The following is an 18,748-nucleotide window of genomic DNA, read 5'->3' as shown; positions in this document are numbered from 1 at the left end:
GTAACCACAGGAAACACATAGTTTTAAAAATCAAAGATGGATCTGACCTGGCCTTGCCTCCACTCCCCGGGAACAGGGCAGGAAAACTCATGCCAGCTGAGGGGAGGCGGGAGTAGATCCAGCCCACAGGAAACCCTACTAGGCAAAAGGCTTCTCATCAAACTGTAAGGAAAGAGCTTGAGAAAGAAGCTACTTAAAAACATATCGAGTGGTCTCGTGTGCAGCCCCACCTAGAGCCTGTACACTAGTGCTTCTGCCACTGTGCTGAGACCAGCAGCACGAGCCCAAGGGGAGCAGCCAACGGTCGTGGTTTGTGGAGCAATGTGGCGGAGCACTCACAGGGCAAGGGATGCGCTGTCCGGCTGGGCCTCTGGGGAGCACGAGAAGGGGGCACACAGGTTGGGTACAGAGGGAACACCAGCCCACAGTCATTTCTGCGGGTGACGGGACGTGAAGGCTGTCTGCAGGTTCCTTTGCTCTGCTGCGTACTTTGTTATATATTTGACATTTTCTGAGAGTGGCCGAGCAGGGCTGTCTGGTGTAAGTTTTCTGTGGCCAAGAGCTCCAGGGTGCAGCTGGATCTGAGCCGTCATGCGGGTACCACATCCCACGGGGTTGGGATGCAGTGGAGGACGGCAGGTAGCAGTGGGTAAGGAGGCTGGAACAAAAGTGACTAAGCCAGAGGCAGGTCTCCAAAGCTGTACTGCCTGGCACACAGAGGGCATCGCCATGGTCATGTGAGCTGAACAACCCTCACGAGCCTCAGACTCCCTTTGGTCAGAGAAGCGGGGTACAGGACGGAGGTTGGGGAATGGAAGGCCTAAGCCGGAGGCACAGTGGGTGGGCGGGGTAGCAGAGGGGAGAACCTGCATCACCCATGAGGTGGAATTTCCAAACTGCACTGAGCTCGGTTTCAGTAATGAGAAGGATGGGCATGCTGCAGTCTGAACTAGACGCCATTTGGGGCCCCAGGACACAGGGGAGCCCAGTGACTGGACAGAGGCCAGAGCTCACCCCTCAGAGCTGAGCCCTCCCAGAGGATCCACAGTGCTACAGAAGGAAAAGATCACATGAGCAGGTAGGTAAACAGAGTAAGTATTTGGGCAGAGCTGAAACGGATCAGGCTGCTCCCAGAACACTCACTGCCCCCTGCCCGTGGTCCAGCCCTGACAGCCCGGTCATCATCACTTGCCAGGGGTGGCTAACCCCGTGTGGGGTCACTGCCTGAGGTAGACCCTTACCTCTTCTCCAGGTGAGAAGTTCTCATGGCACAGAGGGCATCGGTTTGCCAGCTTCTCTGGTTTGGCAGCTGAAATGGTGTCAATAAAACAAGATTTAGTTCTTCCTATGAGACCTGGACACCCCTCCACAGCGTGTCCCTCCCCGCTGGGAGGACACTACAGACACAGAGGGCACGGAGGGGTCCAGGCAGGGGCCTGAGCAAGCACTCACGATTACACTCCTTTGTTTTTATGTGTCTGGGCAGCTCTTCCTTCAGAATGGCCTCACTGCAGCGGTAGCACTTCCCAAACCCATCTTTCTTGTCGCATTCTGTCAGCAGGTGCTCCGTCAGGCTGGAGATCTCCACCACCTGCATGCCAAAATGCAGAACACGGCACGTTGCCAAGAACACTGGGGAGTGTGCTGCCCCCGCCGGCCTGCATGACCCGAGCATGCTTCGGGGCTGGGGCTGGGTCCTTAGCTCAGTCCTTACCCTGCTAGCCCACATGGCTCCTGCAGTCATTCACAGTATTTTGCTAAAGACCCTGTGGCCTCCTCATGTGACTGTGGTGGCACATCAAGGCCATTACTAAGGGTGAGGTTGGAGGAGCGATGGTTAATTCCAGGGCAACACTGGTAGTGAGCTGCAGAACAGCTTAGCCGTGTGGCCTCTGGGTTCGAATCCCAGCTCCCCGACACTTTTAAGAGTGTGCACAGAAACAGGATCACAAAGAGTGTCAGGAGAGTCTCTTGCCTCCCTGGTATGTTGGGCAGGAGTGACTTAATGCCCGATAAATCGTCAAGCCATGGACTCACGTATCCTGTGGAGAAGCCAACCATCTCCACTAGGGTCCAGAGTCCACACTGCCAGGCGGAGGGTGGGGGGGGGGTCTGCCCACTTGAGCACTTGCAAGAGCCCCAAGGTAGAGGCAGGAAGTCCCTCTCCTTATCAAGAGGAAGGCCTACTGCACCTCAGAAGAGATTCAAACTTGGGGGGGTAGGAGATTTCTTCACCAAGATACACAAAGTGTCAACCAAGAGACGGACAGACAAGGTGGACAACAGTAAACTTAAAAGACGCATCAGGATGATGCACATGCAGGACCCCGAGTGGGAGAGGGTAGCTGTGGCACCCAGAGCTGGCTAAGGGTTCTGGTCCAGATGCATTAAGGATGGGCACAGATTAGCAGAGCAACTGGCAGTTCAGTGTAATCATGAACAAGAGACTAGAGGTATCTTAGAAAAGAGGGCACTTGAAGGGCCGATGGACACCAGACAGGTGCTGCACCTCGCCATCGGCAGAAGCAGGGAGCTGGTGAGGATGTGGAGCAGTCCCCCATGCCAGGGCCGCAGTGTGGACATGTGGCCCCTCTGGAGTACCGCCTGTGTCAGCCCTGCAGCCCAATGCCGCACGCCCGGTCACTCCACCCCTTGGGGTGGGTGCATCCACAGGTGTGCCAGGACACAGATACCAGAATGTCTGTAGTAACAGTATTCATGGTAGCCTTGAACTGGACACCACACAATTTCCAAAAACAGCAGGATGGAGGGATGAACTGTGGACTATTCAAACCATGAGTGCTATGGAGTAGAAAAACTAACAGGACACAAAGGTCAGGGCAGTAGTGACCCTGGGGGGAGAGGGCCTGGGAGTGGTAACACAGGCATGCCATCTGTGGTGCTTCAGTGGGTGCTAACACACATGACTTAAAAATGGGCACCTCATTTTGTCAAGCTTCATAGATGCTGCGTTGTTTATAAATTGAGGGTTTGTGGCAACTCTGCATCGAGTGAGTCTGTTGGCACCATTTTTTCCAACAGCATTTGCTCACTTTGTGTCTCTGTGTCACATTTCAGTAATTCACACAGTATTTAAAACTTTTGCATTATTATCACATCAGTTATGGTGACCTATCTATTATCAGTGAATATGGCTTGCTGAAAGCTCAGACGATGGCTAGCATTTTTTAGCAATAAAGTATTGTAAAGTATGTACATTGTTTTTCAGAGACAATGCTATCACTCACTTAACAGACCATAGTATGGTGTAAACATAACTTGTGTCTGTCCCCGGAAGCCCTAAAAATCATTTGACTCACTTTATTGCAGGTTTTCCTGTGGGGGCTGGAGCAGAGCCCACAGTGTCTCCGAGCTGTGTCTGCTACATACGTCAAAGAAAACAAATCAACCCCAAACAAAACGGGTAGCTATGCAGGCAGCTATTTTTCCCACAGCTTTTCCTTTCCAAACTCCATAGCTGGAGCCACCTCTGTGACTCAGACCCCCGGGGACTGACCTGCTTGCAGTGGGTGCACCTCGTCAGCATAAGACAATGCTTCCAGTAATGCAGGTCCAGGCCCTCCTCCGTGAATGACTCACTCCTTTCCCCACAGAAAATACACAAACTGAAACAAAACAGAAGTGAGAGGAAGGCCTGGGTGTCACCTGGAGACATGCCCGCCTTCCCTGTCCTCAGGCGGGCCTCACTGGAATTCCGGTCCTGGGGGCACAGCCCACTAGTAGCTCAGTAGGAAGAGCAGGTGTTTGTGACAAATTATCTCCAGGTCATTCAGATTCTAAGCAGTCAGCATAATCTAGCGCAGACTCGAGTTAAGTCAGGAGAACAAAGACATTTTACTGAAATTCCTGTAGGTTTGCTGCCGTGACCGAATGGGAAAAAGTATTGTGTTGTCATAGTATTTTGTGCCTTTAGCAGCACTTCTGACAAATGGGCTGTTGCCTTCTCTCAGGGTCAAGTGGGGAGGCCTCCTGACTCCACCAGAGTGAGCACCTATCAGTCCAGTGTGTGTGTGGGGGGGCGGGGCATGTCCTAATGTTTACAAATGATTGAGAGCTATCAGTTTACAGAAGCCCACCGCGCTCCAGAAAATACTTGCTTCATGGCATGTTCATGCAGCTAGTCCCTCCAACCCTCACAGACCAGGGTAAAGACACCTCTACTTACTTATCTAAATAGTGATTATCTGGGATTTCTGGAGCCGGAGGTGGGGCTGCTTTCCCTCCTTGTGTGTCTGAAATGAAGAGAAAGCATTTAAAAATAGCTTTTCGTAGAAATTATTTTCAAATTTTTAGTAACCAGTTTGCTATGAAATATATTGAAACGCACACAAACTGAGGGGTGCCTGGAGGGCTCAGTCGCTTGAGCCTCCAACTCTGATCTCAGCTCAGGTCATGATCTCGAGGTCGTGGGATCAAGCCCCATGTCAGGCTCTCTGCTCAAGGGGGTCTGCTTCTCCCTCTGCACCCCCTCCCTCTGCTCACACTCCTGCTCCCTCCCTCCCTCCCTCTCCCTCAAATTAATCAATCATTAAAAAGCATAGTAGTCGACAAGGGTTGTATTAGTTTTACATTCCCCGGGTATTTGTTCAGCCAATGAGGTGGCCCCTGCAGGGAGCCCCACACCCAGCACCTACCTTGACTCTCCACCTCCATTGAGGGGCCTTCTTTTCCCTAAGACACAAAAACAGAAAGATCAGGAACAGGTGGCTGCATGGTGAGAGCCTGTCCAGGATATATTTTGACACTGAAAGTAAGCTTTTCTGTATTCAGACTATCAAAGTAACGTAGCACCGTTACTCGTGAGCCGTTAACACCCAACGGTGCGCCTCCCTCCCATAGGCTCTGGGCAGCACATGACCAGCACAGTTCTCCACGGAGGCCTAGGGTGCTCCTGAGCTCCACCTCCTCAGCCACCTCCCCACTCCTGGCTCCTTATGCTGGGCATACCTTCTCTCCTTGGGGGTCCCAGGACCCAGCTTCTCCTGACCAGGCTGAGCTGCTGCCCCAGGCCACCCTGCTGAGATGAGGCTCCAGAGTGACAGGTGCACACGGGGACAGATTGCAGCCTTCTACCCTTCTGCCCACTCAGCCTCCATCGGCCCACCAGCCAGTCCTCAGCTGCCCTTGGAGCACCCTCTGCGCCTCTCTTGCCAGGTCAGGGCCCTGTTTCTGGGGGCCCTCCTAAGCACTGGCTGGTGTACCCGTGAATGTCTCGCAGGTTCATTTACTTCTGCTTGAAACTCTCAGCCGGCTTCCCAAGTCTCCTGTCGCTTATCTCATCTCTGCATTGCCTTGTGCTCCAGTCTCCTGGCTCCCGCCACCCTGCCAGGGCCCTGGTGCTTGAGCTTTGACTCTCCCCTCTTGTCACCCAACTTTTCCCAAGACAAGCTGCCCCAGAGGCCCCCACCGAACTCGGTGTCTGCCAGCAGCCGTGCCCCTCGAGCCCCTCCTCAGCCCACCACCTGCCACACTCTCATGCATTCCCTTGTATATCTTGATCATTGACGGATGCTGCTAGGGGAGGCACGGGTCCCCGAGGATGGAGAATTTTGTCTGTTCTGTTCTCCGGTACACACTGTCCCTGGCACACACTGTCCCCAGTATGCTTGTGGACTCAAACAGATAACCTGGCATGACAGCATTCTTGTGCTGAGGCAGATACTGGGTACCCCCTAGTCTAATGGACTGGGCCTTGCTTTTCCAGCCAGGCTCCCCTCCTGTGTCTGGGAGCTAAGGAGGGGAGAGGGTTCCTTATGAACACCTGGTGTCACTGCTGGTGGCCAGCTGAGTGGGGCCACAGGCCTTCCTGCTGCAGCTCCTGGGCTGCCCCCAGTGCCCCCACCCCCCAAACTCTGGGAGCCCCTTTAGCACATTTCCTCCCAGCTCTCTGAACACTGCTTTCCTTCCTACAAAGCCTGACCCTGTGGTGAATGCCTCACAGCACTCTGGTGACCAACCAGCCTCGCTTGGGTTGAGCCTCGCTTGGACTTTGCGTGTTAGAGACCAGAGACAACAGGTGGCCCTACACCCAGCACTTAAATGACGTGTTACAAAAAGGTACTGTCTGCTGAATTTGTAGAGAATTAAGCTTTATGTCATAGTATGTGACCTATGTCACAGCCAACCACGGAGCAGGAGGCACACACAAAAGAATACAATCTTAGAGCTGGAAAGGGATAGACTAACATGAAGCTGGCACACGGATCACACGATGTATATGCCTACACAGAAAGCAAACTTTGTGACTGGATTTTAGGCTTTAATGTTTCTTTCTTTCTTTCCTTTTTTTTTTTTTTTTAAGATTTTATGTATTTACTCATGGGAGATGTGGAGAGAGGCAGAGACACAGGTAGAGGGAGAAGCAGGCTCCCTGTGGGGAGCTCCTTGCAGGACTTGATCCTGGAACCTCGGGATCACGATCTGAGCCAAAGGCAGATGCTCAACCACTGAGCCACCCAGGTGCCCCAGGCATCAACATTTCTTATTAAGAGAGACGAGTTTGTGTATTTTGCAGGGAGACAATGTAAATGTCGAAAGCTGAATTTTAGCTTCAAGTTTTACCTTATCAATGCTCTGGATAGCTTAGGAAACCAATCAGTAATTTTAAATCTTTTTCTAAAATTCAGAAGCAATCAGGCAATCTAAAAATATCCTGTCATTCACGAAGTCTTGGAGATGGATGGTGGTGATATTGCTAACCATACAAAGGTACATAATGGCACAGAACTGTACACTTAACTGTGGTTAAAATGGTAAATATGCTGTAAGTATTTCACCACAATAAAGACACAGAAAAAGATTCCATTGTCCTCAACAACCACTCTAAGACGGCAGGCTGATGTCCAGTCCCTGCCTCGAGGTCTACCCTGTGTTGCTTTTTCTTTTTTTTTTTTTTTTTTTTTTTTTGTGTTGCTTTTTCTTTCACTGTCTCTTCCTCTTGGAGCAGTGGCCTGGACGGGCAGGACTTGGTTTTGTTTCCTGCTTATTTCCAGAGCCCAGCACCATGCCTGGCACAGAGCAGGTGCTCAGCAACATGCAATGAATGGAGATGAGCTGGTGAAGGTGCTCTGGGAAAGCTGAAGGACGAGGTACCCAGCATATTTTCCCAGATATCTATGGGGGGGTGGTGCATGGCCTTGGTGGTGCCCACAGATTCTGAGGCTGGGCACTGGGGCAAGGCTCAGGGCAGCTCTGGAGGAGACAAGGGGTTAGCAGCACCAGCCTGGTTGTCTTGGCTTCACCACTGATAGGTCTGTGCTTGGAGTAAATCACTTCAGTTCTAAAAATTTGTTTCTCCTTGGGGTGCCTGGGTGGCTCAGTGGGTTAAATGTCTGACTCCTGATTTTGGCTCAGGTCATGATGTCAGGGTGGTGAGATCAAGCCCTTTGTTGGGCTCTGTGCTGGGTGTGGAGACTGCTTGGGATTCTCTCTCTCTGTCCTGCCCCTCACCCAGCTCATGCTCTTTCCTCCTCTCTAAAAACATAAACAAACAAATAAATAAACAAAATTTTGTTTTTCCATTTGTATAACATTAGGAAAAATTATGAGCACCTGCTGGGCCTGCTTTAGCAGGTGAGAATTGGACCAAACACGAATGTCTTTTTTTTTTTTTTTATACTTTATTTATTTATTCATGAGAGAGAGAGAGAGAGAGAGAGAGAGAGAGGCAGAGACACAGGCAGAGGGAGAAGCAGGCTCCATGCACTGGGAGCCTGACGTGGGATTCGATCCTGGGTCTCCAGGATCGCGCCCTGGGCCAAAGGCAGGCGCTAAACCGCTGAGCCACTCAGGGATCCCCCAAACACGAATGTCTTAAAGAACCACCCTTGAGGGGCACCTGGGTGGCTCAGTTGGTTGAGTGTCTGCCTTCAGCTCAGGTCATGATCCTGGGGTCCTGGGACAGAGCCCCATGCTGGGCTGCCTGCTCAAGGAGGGGGCGTCTGCTTTTCCCTCTCTGTCTGTCCCTGCTCCTCGTTCGTGCTGTCTCTCACTCTCAAATAAATAAATAAGATCTTAAAAAAAAAAAAAAAAAGGGAACCACCCCTGACTCCATGGCGTCTGTGTCCCCAGGAATCCGCATTTCTCAATGTACCTTCTTCTCCTGTGCTGTTATTCCCAGGTGTCCGCACCTCCTGAATCATCACTGTGACTCTGGGCCACAGGCACTTCAACAAACATTCTGTTGCATTTTCTCTTTTTGAGCAGTGGAAAGAACCCTCACTCCAAGGTCTACCCTCCTCCTAGCAGACCGCTGCAGGCACAGTGCAGTCCTGTCAACAACAGAGATGGTGCCATGCAGCACACTCTGGAGCCTTCTCTTCCTGCAGCCCTGAGACTTGATGCTCCTCGAAGAGCTAATCTCTACTCTCTCTCCCTTTCTCTAGAAGAGATTTTCTTTCAACTTAAGGAAATACATTACAAAATCAATGCCCTGAAACTGGTGAAATGCCAGAAGGAGGGCAAAGCAGGAGGAGTATGTTTACACTCACCCAAGCACTAGCTGACTGCGTCTCCGAGCAGCTTCCTGTGGCAGAACATTCCCTTGAAACTTGCCTCCTTTAATGCATGGGAATCAGATCTTCACAGACAAGTTTATTTTCCTCCTTTGCCCTGAGGGAGCCTAGGAGCTCTGAAGAGGAAATAGTCCTCCACTGCCTCCCTTTAGCCTTGGACTTACCTCTTTAAATATGGCCAGCAGCTCATGCCACTCCCTGGAATCAGCACCTAATTCAAACTAGCCAATGGATGATTCCTTTTATGTATCCTCAAACTAGTTTTAAGAAAGCAACAAAGCCTACAGATACCCATCTGCATGATGTAGTGAAAGGAAAGCAAGCATGCTGTGCATCTGTCTAGGGGAATGAGGAATCAGGATGCCCATGAACAGGGGTGAAGGAAACCGTAGCATTCCCAACCTGGGCTTCGGCCTGAATGTCCTTGAGTGCAGCCAACTGCCCTTGCAAAGCTTTAATTTCGTCTTTCTTTCGTTTTTCTGCTTCTTCTGTAGCTGCTTTCTTCTGTGCCTGGTACGGAAATGATTTTTCCATTAGAATAGCTTTTTAGGGTAGCCTTAGAAATTGGGAGAACATATGAATTACAGCACATGAACTACATTTCTTATACATTATAATGGTCACTGAGACTAATAATATAACTGCAGTCAAGCTACCTTCACTGGGTTAATCTGATCCATGTTTACTGACAGAATAACCACAAAGTCCTCTCGGCTATCACTGTTCCTATCTACAGATGGGGAAACTGACAGTCTCATGCAGAAGGTGGAGGAGCCAGGATCTGAACTCAGGGGGACGTTTCCCTGGTTTCCTGCACATGAAGCTCTTCAAGTAATCTGTAGTTTATTCAGGGACCAAATAACTTCAATAGAAGGTTAAATCATAACTTCATAATAGTTAACTTACCCTAATTTCAGCATCTGTAGGTCTGCCATCTATTTTAGCAAATCCCTCAAAAATTGTTTTATAGAGAACATTCTTGCGCGTGGTGCTGTCGTCTGGAGGGAGGTACTCTAGAATAAAAGCCCGGTGCTGTTTATACATGTCCAAAATAACTCTAACCGCTGTCTCTCGAACCTCATACACTCTGTGCTCCAGGGCACTCACTGAAAACTAAACATAAAGTTCTTGTCGTTACTGATTCTCACGATAACAGTTTATTTTTCCCAGCATTAAAGAAACATAGGCACATTATAAAATTTTGAAAAAGAAAAAAAAAAAAAAGACCACCACCCACAGAATTCTGGCTATTACAACACAGAGCTTTCCTTACTGTATCTGCTCACACATAGTGGAGCTCGTGTTGGATATAGAACTTTGTGTTTTGCTTTTTTCCACTTAATGTGCCAACAAGCATTTTTAAGGTTAAATCCTTCTATAGACGTCATATTAAATGTCACAAAATATTCCAATCACAGAGAAGAGGAAATATAATAAACTTCATGCATCCACTATGCATAATAACCGATATTTAACTTTGCCATGTTTGTCTCGGATCTTTGTTCCTAAGACATAAGACACTAGTGACAGTGTAAGTCCCCGAGGAAGCCTCCCTGGCCCCAAACTCTTCCCATGCTCCTCGGAGGCATGGCTCTCCTGTAGCCAGCCTGCGTGCTCCCACCCAGACGTGCATATTTACTAGTGTGTCTGCGCCTTGTACACACGTGGTTTTTTTTTTTTTTTTGACATTCTTAATGGTAGACTGTGCTTATCTTTCTCAAATTGCCTTTCTTCCTACTCAACATTCCTGCCAAGGACAATTATTCACAGGATCCACTTCAGCTGCTCTCCAGTGTTGCATCACAAGGACCCACCGTGATACATTTACCCCGACCCTCAGTGACGTGACCATGCTCAGTAAACCGACATCTCCTCATGGGGGGTATGGGCGTGGAGACCCTCACTTCGCAAGGCCTCAGCCTGCCACAGGCTCTTCATTTTACCCCAGACCCTGGTGCCCCCAATTGTGACACCACCTCTAGGAGTCCTGGCTTTAGGGGTCCCACCTTCTGATGATCGTCTCCTACTTTTCTCATTCACTTTTTCCTACTCTCTCCCCTGACAATTCCTCAATCTCATCAGGGCTTTTGGTACACTCTGGCACCCACCACTGTCTTCACCCATCTGTCACCTCCCTCAAGTCTTTCCTGCCCTGAGGGTCCAGCCTGGATAGTATGGTCCATCACCAAGTCATTTTTGGGACCCCTTCTTCCTGTGCAGTCACGGGGCAAGTGGACTCTGCCTGCAGACTTGAGAAGCATGCTGACTGGTCTCATGGGGGCCCAGGGGAGTGCACAGAGTCCTGACCTGAGGCATTTCTGGTCAGCTCACTGTCTGAGATATCAGGTGGGTAATTCATACTTCCTTCTGGCCTATAAAACTTCCATTATCCAGTCTGGCTCTGAGTGGACTCCGTCCATTAAGAGGATACATTTTCCCTGCTCCACGTGCAGCCAGCCCTGTGAATATGCACCAGAGCCCAATCTTGGGCCACTCAGGGACTTTCTCCTCCTGTAGTTGACCCCTCCTTCCAACTTCTATTCCTGTCTTTCTTCTCTTCCCTCTGTCTGGATTAATCCTCCCAGCATGCAGGTGGACCCGAATATGGCTAAGTACTCAGCAAGCCAGCTGCCTTCTTCCATGTGCACAGCTGTGCCACACTTCCCTGCCCCATGCACTTAGGTCCCAGGAAGGGAGTGTGGGAGCAGCTCTGTCCATAAAGACCCCCTCAGCACCCTCCACTCGTTTTCCCTGTTTCGTGACCCTCAAGTCATGTGAAAAAGCTGGTGGCATCCTCCTGGAAGGCGATGAAGGCCTGAAGGCCAGCATGGGGCAGAGCCTCCACTCATCTTAAACCGCACAGGACCATGAGGGATGGAGCAATCAACATTTACCATGTTACTCCACTGAAATGTCTATGCTTGTTGCTACAGCTGAACTTAGTGGGACTGATGCTGACGCTGGCATCTGGAAGCAGGGCGCCATGTCGCAGGGATCCAAGTGTGTGGGGCAGGCTCCATGTTCTGTGCTAGGGAGCAAGGAAACTGAACTTGGAGCCAAGAAGGGTGGTGGTTCACGTGGTTACAGGGCTGCCAGTGCTGGAAGCAGCGGGCGGCGTATAGGGGCTGCGGCTTGCTGCCTCTGGCGTTTTTACAAAAGAGACGAGCCTTGGAAAGAGCAGGCAGTCTGCATGCAGAGAAGAGCGCTGGGAGGCATTGCAGGCCTGAGCGGACTTGTGTGATGGGAGCCCTCCAAGGGCTGGTGGCCAACAGACTGTAGGACGAGTCAGAAGGAAAGTCTGCTGGGGAGTTGGGGATGGCCGGGCCGGGTGGCATGAGAGTTTGGGGGCTGGGTCAGTATCTGGATGTACTTGGAGCAAGAGCTCACAGCACTTGCTGAGCAAACAGAACAGTGTTGCTGTTTACAGAAACAGAGAAGGCTGAGAAGGAGCATGCCAGAGAGGATGGCAGGCGCTCCATTCAGATGTGGGGCATCCACAGCTTGTGGGAAGAGTCAGGCGTCCAGGGAGGGCATGTGCAGAGACTGTGTCTTCCATGGGTGGGTGCAGAGGCATGGGCGAGGTCACTGAGGGAAGGTGTGTGCACAGAAATCAGAAGAGGAGGTCTGGACACTCCAAAGTCAATGGGATCAGGAGGATAAAGAACCAGGAAAGGGATCCAGATGATGAGGCTAAGAGTGGGGGGGACACGGGGCTTAGAGCTCCAGAAGCCAAGGCTTATTCACTTCAGTGTCTAAATCATATATCCATGATAGAACACATGAATGAAAGTGGCCTGATAGGATCCTGCCTTTCCTGATCATACATTTAATGACATCAAGACCTGGCCCAGGTCTCCGACTCAATGCACCACTGGAATCCACAGAGAAGGGAGACCCTGCCCTTCTCACAGGAATAGGAAGCGTGTGCAGGCTGTACCAGATTGGGCCACTGTGAAAGCTCTGCCTCTCCACTTCTGGCCAAGATGGTGGCTGTATGATCGAAGCTCACTTCCAACACATTTCAAATTAGGGAGGAGGGAATTCTTGCTCTGGCAGACAGTTCCTCTTCCAGAATGTCTGCAGTTTCATCAGGTTGTCCAAAGCACAACAAATACCTACACTTCCATATGCTTCATGTCCTCCATGATAGGCAGTTCTCTCATACAGGTACGTGCTCCTTATAATCTGTCCACCACCACGGACCAACGTCCACACATAATGTACTGTCTTGTGACAGAACGAGGGGTGGGGAGCCTTTCGTACATTCCTTTGTTAGATAAAACAGTGACTATTTTTTTTTTTTTTTTTTGCAATCATTCATTCATTCAAGAAACATTGATGAGACACTCACCACACTCCAGGCCCATCTCCAGTGTGGAGACTGCGGCCCATGGCACCAGAGGTGCACTTACCTTCATCACGTTATCAATGGTGAAGCCTGTGGTCCCCGTGCCCAGGTCTTTCAGAAGCCGGGCCAGGAGACTCATCTGACTCATTGTCAGATGAGTCGAACAGTTGGCTTTTAATGGCTGTACCAAGTAGGATGGAATAATTTGGAGAGACCTAACTTCCTTGAACAAGGCCATTTCCTATAAAAACCAACATGATCGTGTTAATTTGTACTGGAAAATGCTAGAGGCAACTTAGTATACTTCAGAATCTTCAAAGTAAACAACAAAGGGAAAAAATAGGGAATAAAAAATGGCAGTAAGATAATTTATCTCTAATAAGCTCATATTTCTATTTAAGATATAATGATTAAAAACAAAATCCTAAAGCACAAAAACATAAAAACATGATCACTCACAGATAAATGAAAGCTTTATAAGAAATGTGATCTAAAACTTAAGATTTCTCAGGATTTTCCAACTTTAAGAAAAAGGTTTTCTAATTTCTAACATTCTAAAACAAATGAGTATTGTGTTAGTATTTATGAAAAGTCAGCTGAGAGTGTAAAGTGCACAGTACTCTGGCTGATGTGACTCCTGCTGGGCTTATGGGCAAGCATGAAGTCCACTATCAATGAGCAAGTCTTTCTATGATTAATGTATTTATCATTTAAACAGCCAAATACAGAAAGAGGAATGATAAAATACTGAAGCATATGGGTTGCAATAGAGAAAGAAATCAGTTTTGGGAGCAACTGGGAGGCTTAGTCGGTTAAGCCTCAACTTCTTTTATCTTTTTTTTTTTTTTTTTTAAGATTTTACTTATTTATTCATGAGAAATGCAGAGGCAGAGACATGGACATCACCCAGGTTTCTCAGCATCCGATTTCTTTTTTTTTTTTGCATCCGATTTCTGATTTCAGCTTAGGTCATGATCTCAGGGTCATGAGAGCGAGCCCTGTGCTGGGCTCTGCACTCAGCAGGGAGTCTGCTTGGGAATTCTCTCTCTCCCCCTCTGCCCCTCCCCACCCTTTCCTCTCCCTCTCTTAAAAAATAAATTACTAAACAAAGGAAGGACATACTAACATTTTCAATGTTCCTTTTAAAAGATGACATCTCCCCCAGATTCTGAGCCACATGAAGATGGAGTATCTTGTAGGACTTGAACATCACTTTTACCTTCTTGTTAGTATAACTTACTTCTCCTTTTTCATTCTCCCCCAGAACTCAAGTTTGTTAAAGGAGATGAGTGGTTCATCATACTGTAAAAATGACCCCTCTGAGAAACTATGAAAGCTATGGAGTCCTTCCCAACAGAATGTCATATAAAATGTGAGAAATTCATAGACTTGCTGAAGCCCCGGCATAGGCCTCAGGGTAAGAACTCCTAGAGCATGGGGTGCCTGGGTGGCTCAGTGGCTGAGCATCTGCCGTCAGTTCAGGGAGTGATTCTGGAGTCCCAGCATTCGAGTCCCACATCGGACTCCTTGTGGAGAGCCTGCTTCTCTTACTGCCTATGTCTCTGCCTCTCTCTCTGTGTCTCTCATGAATAAATAAAATCTTTAGGAAAAAAAAAAAAAAAAAAGAACTCCTAGAGCTCTCTCTCTCTAATACTTGGCCTGGAGTGAAAGCCCAAAACTATTTAGATTAAGGTCATTACACATTTATTATCTCTTTACTCCCAATTTTCTATTATGGTTTAGTTTTCCATACATTTTTACTAGAAGTTTCTAGCATATGTTGAAGAAAAGAAATACCAGACAAGCCAAACTATACTTTATAATTTTTTTTCTTAAGATTTATTTATTTATTCATTCAGAGCGAGCGAGAGAGAGGCAGAGACACAGGTAGAGGGAGAAGCAGGCTCCACGCAGGAAGCCTGATGCGGGACTCAATCCCGGGTCTCTAGGATCACACCCCGGGGCCGCAGGCGGCACTAAACCGCTGCGCCACCAGGGCTACCCCCAAACTATACTTTAATCGAAGGCAACCTTCAGGTTTCAGAGCACCAGTAAGTATGACAGGGACCCACGAGGAGAACCAATAATGCTCTTAGGAGAGACAGAAACTGGTAAGGTATTCAGAAAGTCAGATAACATAGTAACGTGCTTATTATTTTCTGGTGAAGTTCATACCTGAATAAAATTTGAAGCTATGACTCGGAGGCGAGCAGAAGAGTCTCCAGTCCTGGTGAGCAGAACAGGTATGGTTCTTTCCACACAGTGAGCAGTTTCAAGCTTACTCAGTTTGTGTTTGGGAATATATTGTGTAATTATCATTTTCAACAATTTCAAAGAAGCCTGAAAAACCTAAGAAAACAGTGGTAAAAATGGAAGAGCTCCCATAACTGCATTCCAGCAGAGAGAACATGACGGTTACTGACGGGAACCAACATGAACACGATGTTGGGGATTCTGTGCTGCCTGAAGGGCTGGAACAGGTCACCCGAAAACCACTTTCTAAATGCAGTTCTTCCCATATGGAAGGCATGTGCTCTCATGTCACATGCCAGCAAGTGCCCCGTGTTGCCCTGGATGCCACACCCTGAACATTCCTGCCTAATGGCAAACACGAAGGCAGTGGTGCACCTGGGGCGTGCTCACTCTTACGGCACCCTCAGAGTCAGGGGAATCCAGGAATAACCTCAAGCTCCTCAGTTTTCATTAAAAATAAAAACATAAACTGAGCATTTTCTCAGTCATGGTGAGTCCGGCCTCCGCAAACCTTTCAAGAGCATGGGAAAGCTGATGCCGTGCAAGAGCAAGGAGCACGGCCAAGTGAAGACAGACTCTGCAAGCTTTTCACTGACCACATTTCTTGCCAGAGACCCTTAATTCCTAGTGATACACTGTGCTTCCTCCTGGCCCACTGGACCTCCTGGGGGACTTTGGGGCACAGGGGACTCACCGGGGTCACTATGTCTCTAATGGCTCTTCTAACAAGGAAGATAGATGCTCGCAGCATGCTCTTCAGCTCTTCCTTCGGAGTTCCAGCAGGTGTCTCCATCAGCTGCTTATACAGGGCGAGCAGCGCATTTTCCCGGTATGACCAGGTCTTGGAATAGGCCCCCGCAACCTACACAGAGTGGAGGCTGGCTGACTCGGGGCAGGTGCACCAGTGACACCACTGCCGCCCCTCAGCCATGCCACCTGAACCTTTGTTTCACACAGAGAAAAATCTCTTGTAAGAGCAGAACAAGTACTTGTGTTTAAGGAAGTAATTTTTCTAACATGGAATACTGAAGACCCTGTTAAAATACAGAAAGTACCAGAAGTTCGACCAAGGGAAATACTGTGAAGCTGGGAAGAAGGGGAAAACCCACTGGGCTCATTTCCATATGGAATGCTTCCATCTTTTGTTTTGCTCTGCCCTCATTTTCTCCTGGAAGGGGCAGGTGTTCCAGAAGGGGCAGATTTCCGATATCAACTCTGTCAGTACCAGACAGAAACACTCAGTCTGGTACGAACAGACATTCGTAAGATCTTAAATTCTAGTTTCTGTTTTTGCTGCTTTATATAATTAATAATTATTGGAAGACTTCAAATGAATAGTGATTCCAAAGGGAAGCCAACAGTATCAAAAACAAAGCCAAGGGCGCTCTCCAGCCCTCCATGTACCAGGCTTTCTCCAAGCACGTCCACGGCAGGGCTGGCCTCTCTCAGTGCCTTCTCTGTTAAGGGCTCAGGCTCTCCAGCGGCACCTCTTTTGGGAGCCTCGCTGACATCAGAGTCACTCTTTTCTGGTTCCAGGGCTGCTGCCGCCGGCTGCTTCCGTGTAGCAGGAAGGGGCCGCTCATCATAGGGCACAGACTGGAGCTACAGGAGAGAAGGGCGGCTGCAGAGCTCCCCAAGGCCCCCCACCTGCCGACACCATGTCTACACCGCTGGCCTACTGCTCTGCACCCTTCTGGTCTGCATGGCAGCAGTTTTATCAGATAAGAATAATTTATGTGACAATAAGATTCACCTGAAAAAATTAGATCAGTTTCCATTCTTTTCTAAACTCAGCGCGGACCCAATTGAAAAGTGATATAGATTCGGCCTCGGTTACTACTTACCACTAATAGTTACAGTTCAGCTGACACTTAGCTTACCAAAGTAAAAGTTATATGTTTTCCTGACAAGACTTCTGATTTTTTCTTAGTTTATGACTTAGAAATAAGTACCAAGCCTCATTTTAAATGTGTTCATTATCTGCGAGATTTCCACTAAAAAACAGGCAACCAAGCTAACAATACCTCCACAGCTTTCCTGGGCTTTGCCTCCTCTAGCTCTGGGCAGGCAGCTGTCTGCTGCCTACCCCCTCAGCCCTGCAGATGCTCATCGGGCCCCCTGCCCACGCGATGGGGTGACATGGGCTCTCCACCTCCCAGAGCTTCCATCCACATGTGGAAACACAGATGCACACCTAAACAAGTACATATGTAGCAGAGTTTTGGGAAATTAAATAACAGATTCCAGAGTAATTTTCTGAGGCAGGTGTCACTATGACATTCACACTTCATACCCACTGAGATATTAACTGGGTATAAACCGCATGAGAGTGAGTTCCTCATATTCTAAAATCTACTCTGCTGTAACACAAAACATGTTGACATTCTAACAAAGGAGAAATTGGAGTATTTTAAATCAAAGCATTAGATATGACTTAAAGCAATAAAGTTACAGACAAGATGCTCCTGATGGAGATGACATCAAGATGTGCCCTGGGAGGCCAGCATGAGTGCTGTCCCCTCTGGCTTTCCTGGAGGACACTTGCCCGTGCCCACCCAACATCCTGTCTTCCTCCCCAGAGTCGCTGGCCATGCTGCCTTGCATGCCAGCAGGACCTCCAGTGAGACCTCTTCTGGTCCTCACCATCACTCAGAGGCTGGTATGTGACTGATAAACTCGGGAAGACTCTTGCTCAGATGGGACAACGTGCAGACCTGAAGCTAAGGGCCACGTGACAGCTCCAGCCCTATGGTGACTTGGAACCACAGGAAACAGAGTTGACAGGAGAAAAGAGGCATTGGTGATGCTATGAAGCTACTGAACCCTGAAACCCACATGACCTCTTAAGTCTCGAGTTACAAAAGCCAGGAAACACCCAGTGGGAGCAATGTCGTCTGTTACTTACAACACAGAAAATCCTGATAGTATATTAACCATGCATGACTTGTGTGGAGGTTCTACTGAAGTCAGACCTCAGTGGGCGCTTTACAAACATGGTCTTGTTTATTCCTGGAAATAATCCCTTAAGCAGCTGTTTGTGCATTTTTACAGAGAGCAAAGGAGAGGCTCAGGAGGATGGTGCATCCCAGAGCACCGGCTGATGGGTGCAGACACAGGTGCGAGGGCTGGTGCGTCTGACTGCAAACAGGGTCTCCCACTAAGGTGTGATTACCCGCTGGGTGCATGTACCACCATGTTCTGGCTTTGGGAACATAGGGCAGGAAGGAGTTCTGTAGTTGTGTGCGCTGATCCATCCCCTGCACCAGGAAAGCCTTAGCACCATGTGGGTCCTCTCTATGTATCTGTTGAATAAATTGCACACAATCTGTTACCAGTTACCTACATGGGTCTTGAGATGAGGGTCTGTGGCAGGTGGTGACTGGTCTGCTGTGGAGTGCTGAGAAGGGCCTGGGGGATGTGCTGGAGGCTTTTCCTGAAGGAAAGGCTCTGCAAACCGGCTTTCTGGTGCACTTTCTTCTTGCGGTGGTAGAGATGGCACTTGCTGTTTGTGGCGAGGACTGGCAGAGTGAGTGAGGGGCTGGAGGGGCAGGTCAGAAGGCCTTCGCATCTGGGGAAAAACAGGATGCTTCACTCCCAGTGCTGTTGCCACACC

General features: G+C 48.9%; 1 protein-coding gene across 6 annotated transcripts in view; it reads right to left on the bottom strand.

The window, feature by feature from the left end:
- CEP104 (centrosomal protein 104) overlaps positions 1–18,748 on the bottom strand; it is a 38,359-nt gene that overhangs the window by 7,280 nt on the left and 12,331 nt on the right. For 4 of the 6 annotated variants that reach the window (XR_013376222.1, XR_013376221.1, XM_077891479.1 and 1 more), the window contains exons 9-20: positions 18,479–18,703; positions 16,540–16,737; positions 15,830–15,997; positions 15,058–15,231; positions 12,947–13,123; positions 9,441–9,647; positions 8,937–9,044; positions 4,656–4,692; positions 4,187–4,253; positions 3,518–3,626; positions 1,453–1,591; positions 1,242–1,309 (exon numbers count right to left, since the gene is read on the bottom strand). Coding sequence is in view for 3 of the 6 variants with exons in the window: in XM_077891479.1 (XP_077747605.1) it covers positions 1,242–1,309; positions 1,453–1,591; positions 3,518–3,626; positions 4,187–4,253; positions 4,656–4,692; positions 8,937–9,044; positions 9,441–9,647; positions 12,947–13,123; positions 15,058–15,231; positions 15,830–15,997; positions 16,540–16,737; positions 18,479–18,703 (1,677 nt within the window). In the remaining 3 variants the exon portion in view is untranslated. Of the gene's footprint in view, positions 1–339; positions 659–1,241; positions 1,310–1,452; positions 1,592–3,517; positions 3,627–4,186; positions 4,254–4,655; positions 4,693–8,936; positions 9,045–9,440; positions 9,648–12,946; positions 13,124–15,057; positions 15,232–15,829; positions 15,998–16,539; positions 16,738–18,478; positions 18,704–18,748 lie in introns of all 6 variants that reach the window. The other 2 variants (XR_013376223.1, XM_077891482.1) reach the window with 2 other exon arrangements.

This window comes from Canis aureus, chromosome 3 (assembly GCF_053574225.1).
Source record: "Canis aureus isolate CA01 chromosome 3, VMU_Caureus_v.1.0, whole genome shotgun sequence".
NCBI lineage: Eukaryota > Metazoa > Chordata > Mammalia > Carnivora > Canidae > Canis > Canis aureus.
The sequence above is the reverse complement of the archived record's forward strand: the minus strand, read 5'-3'. Positions and strand labels throughout refer to the sequence as shown.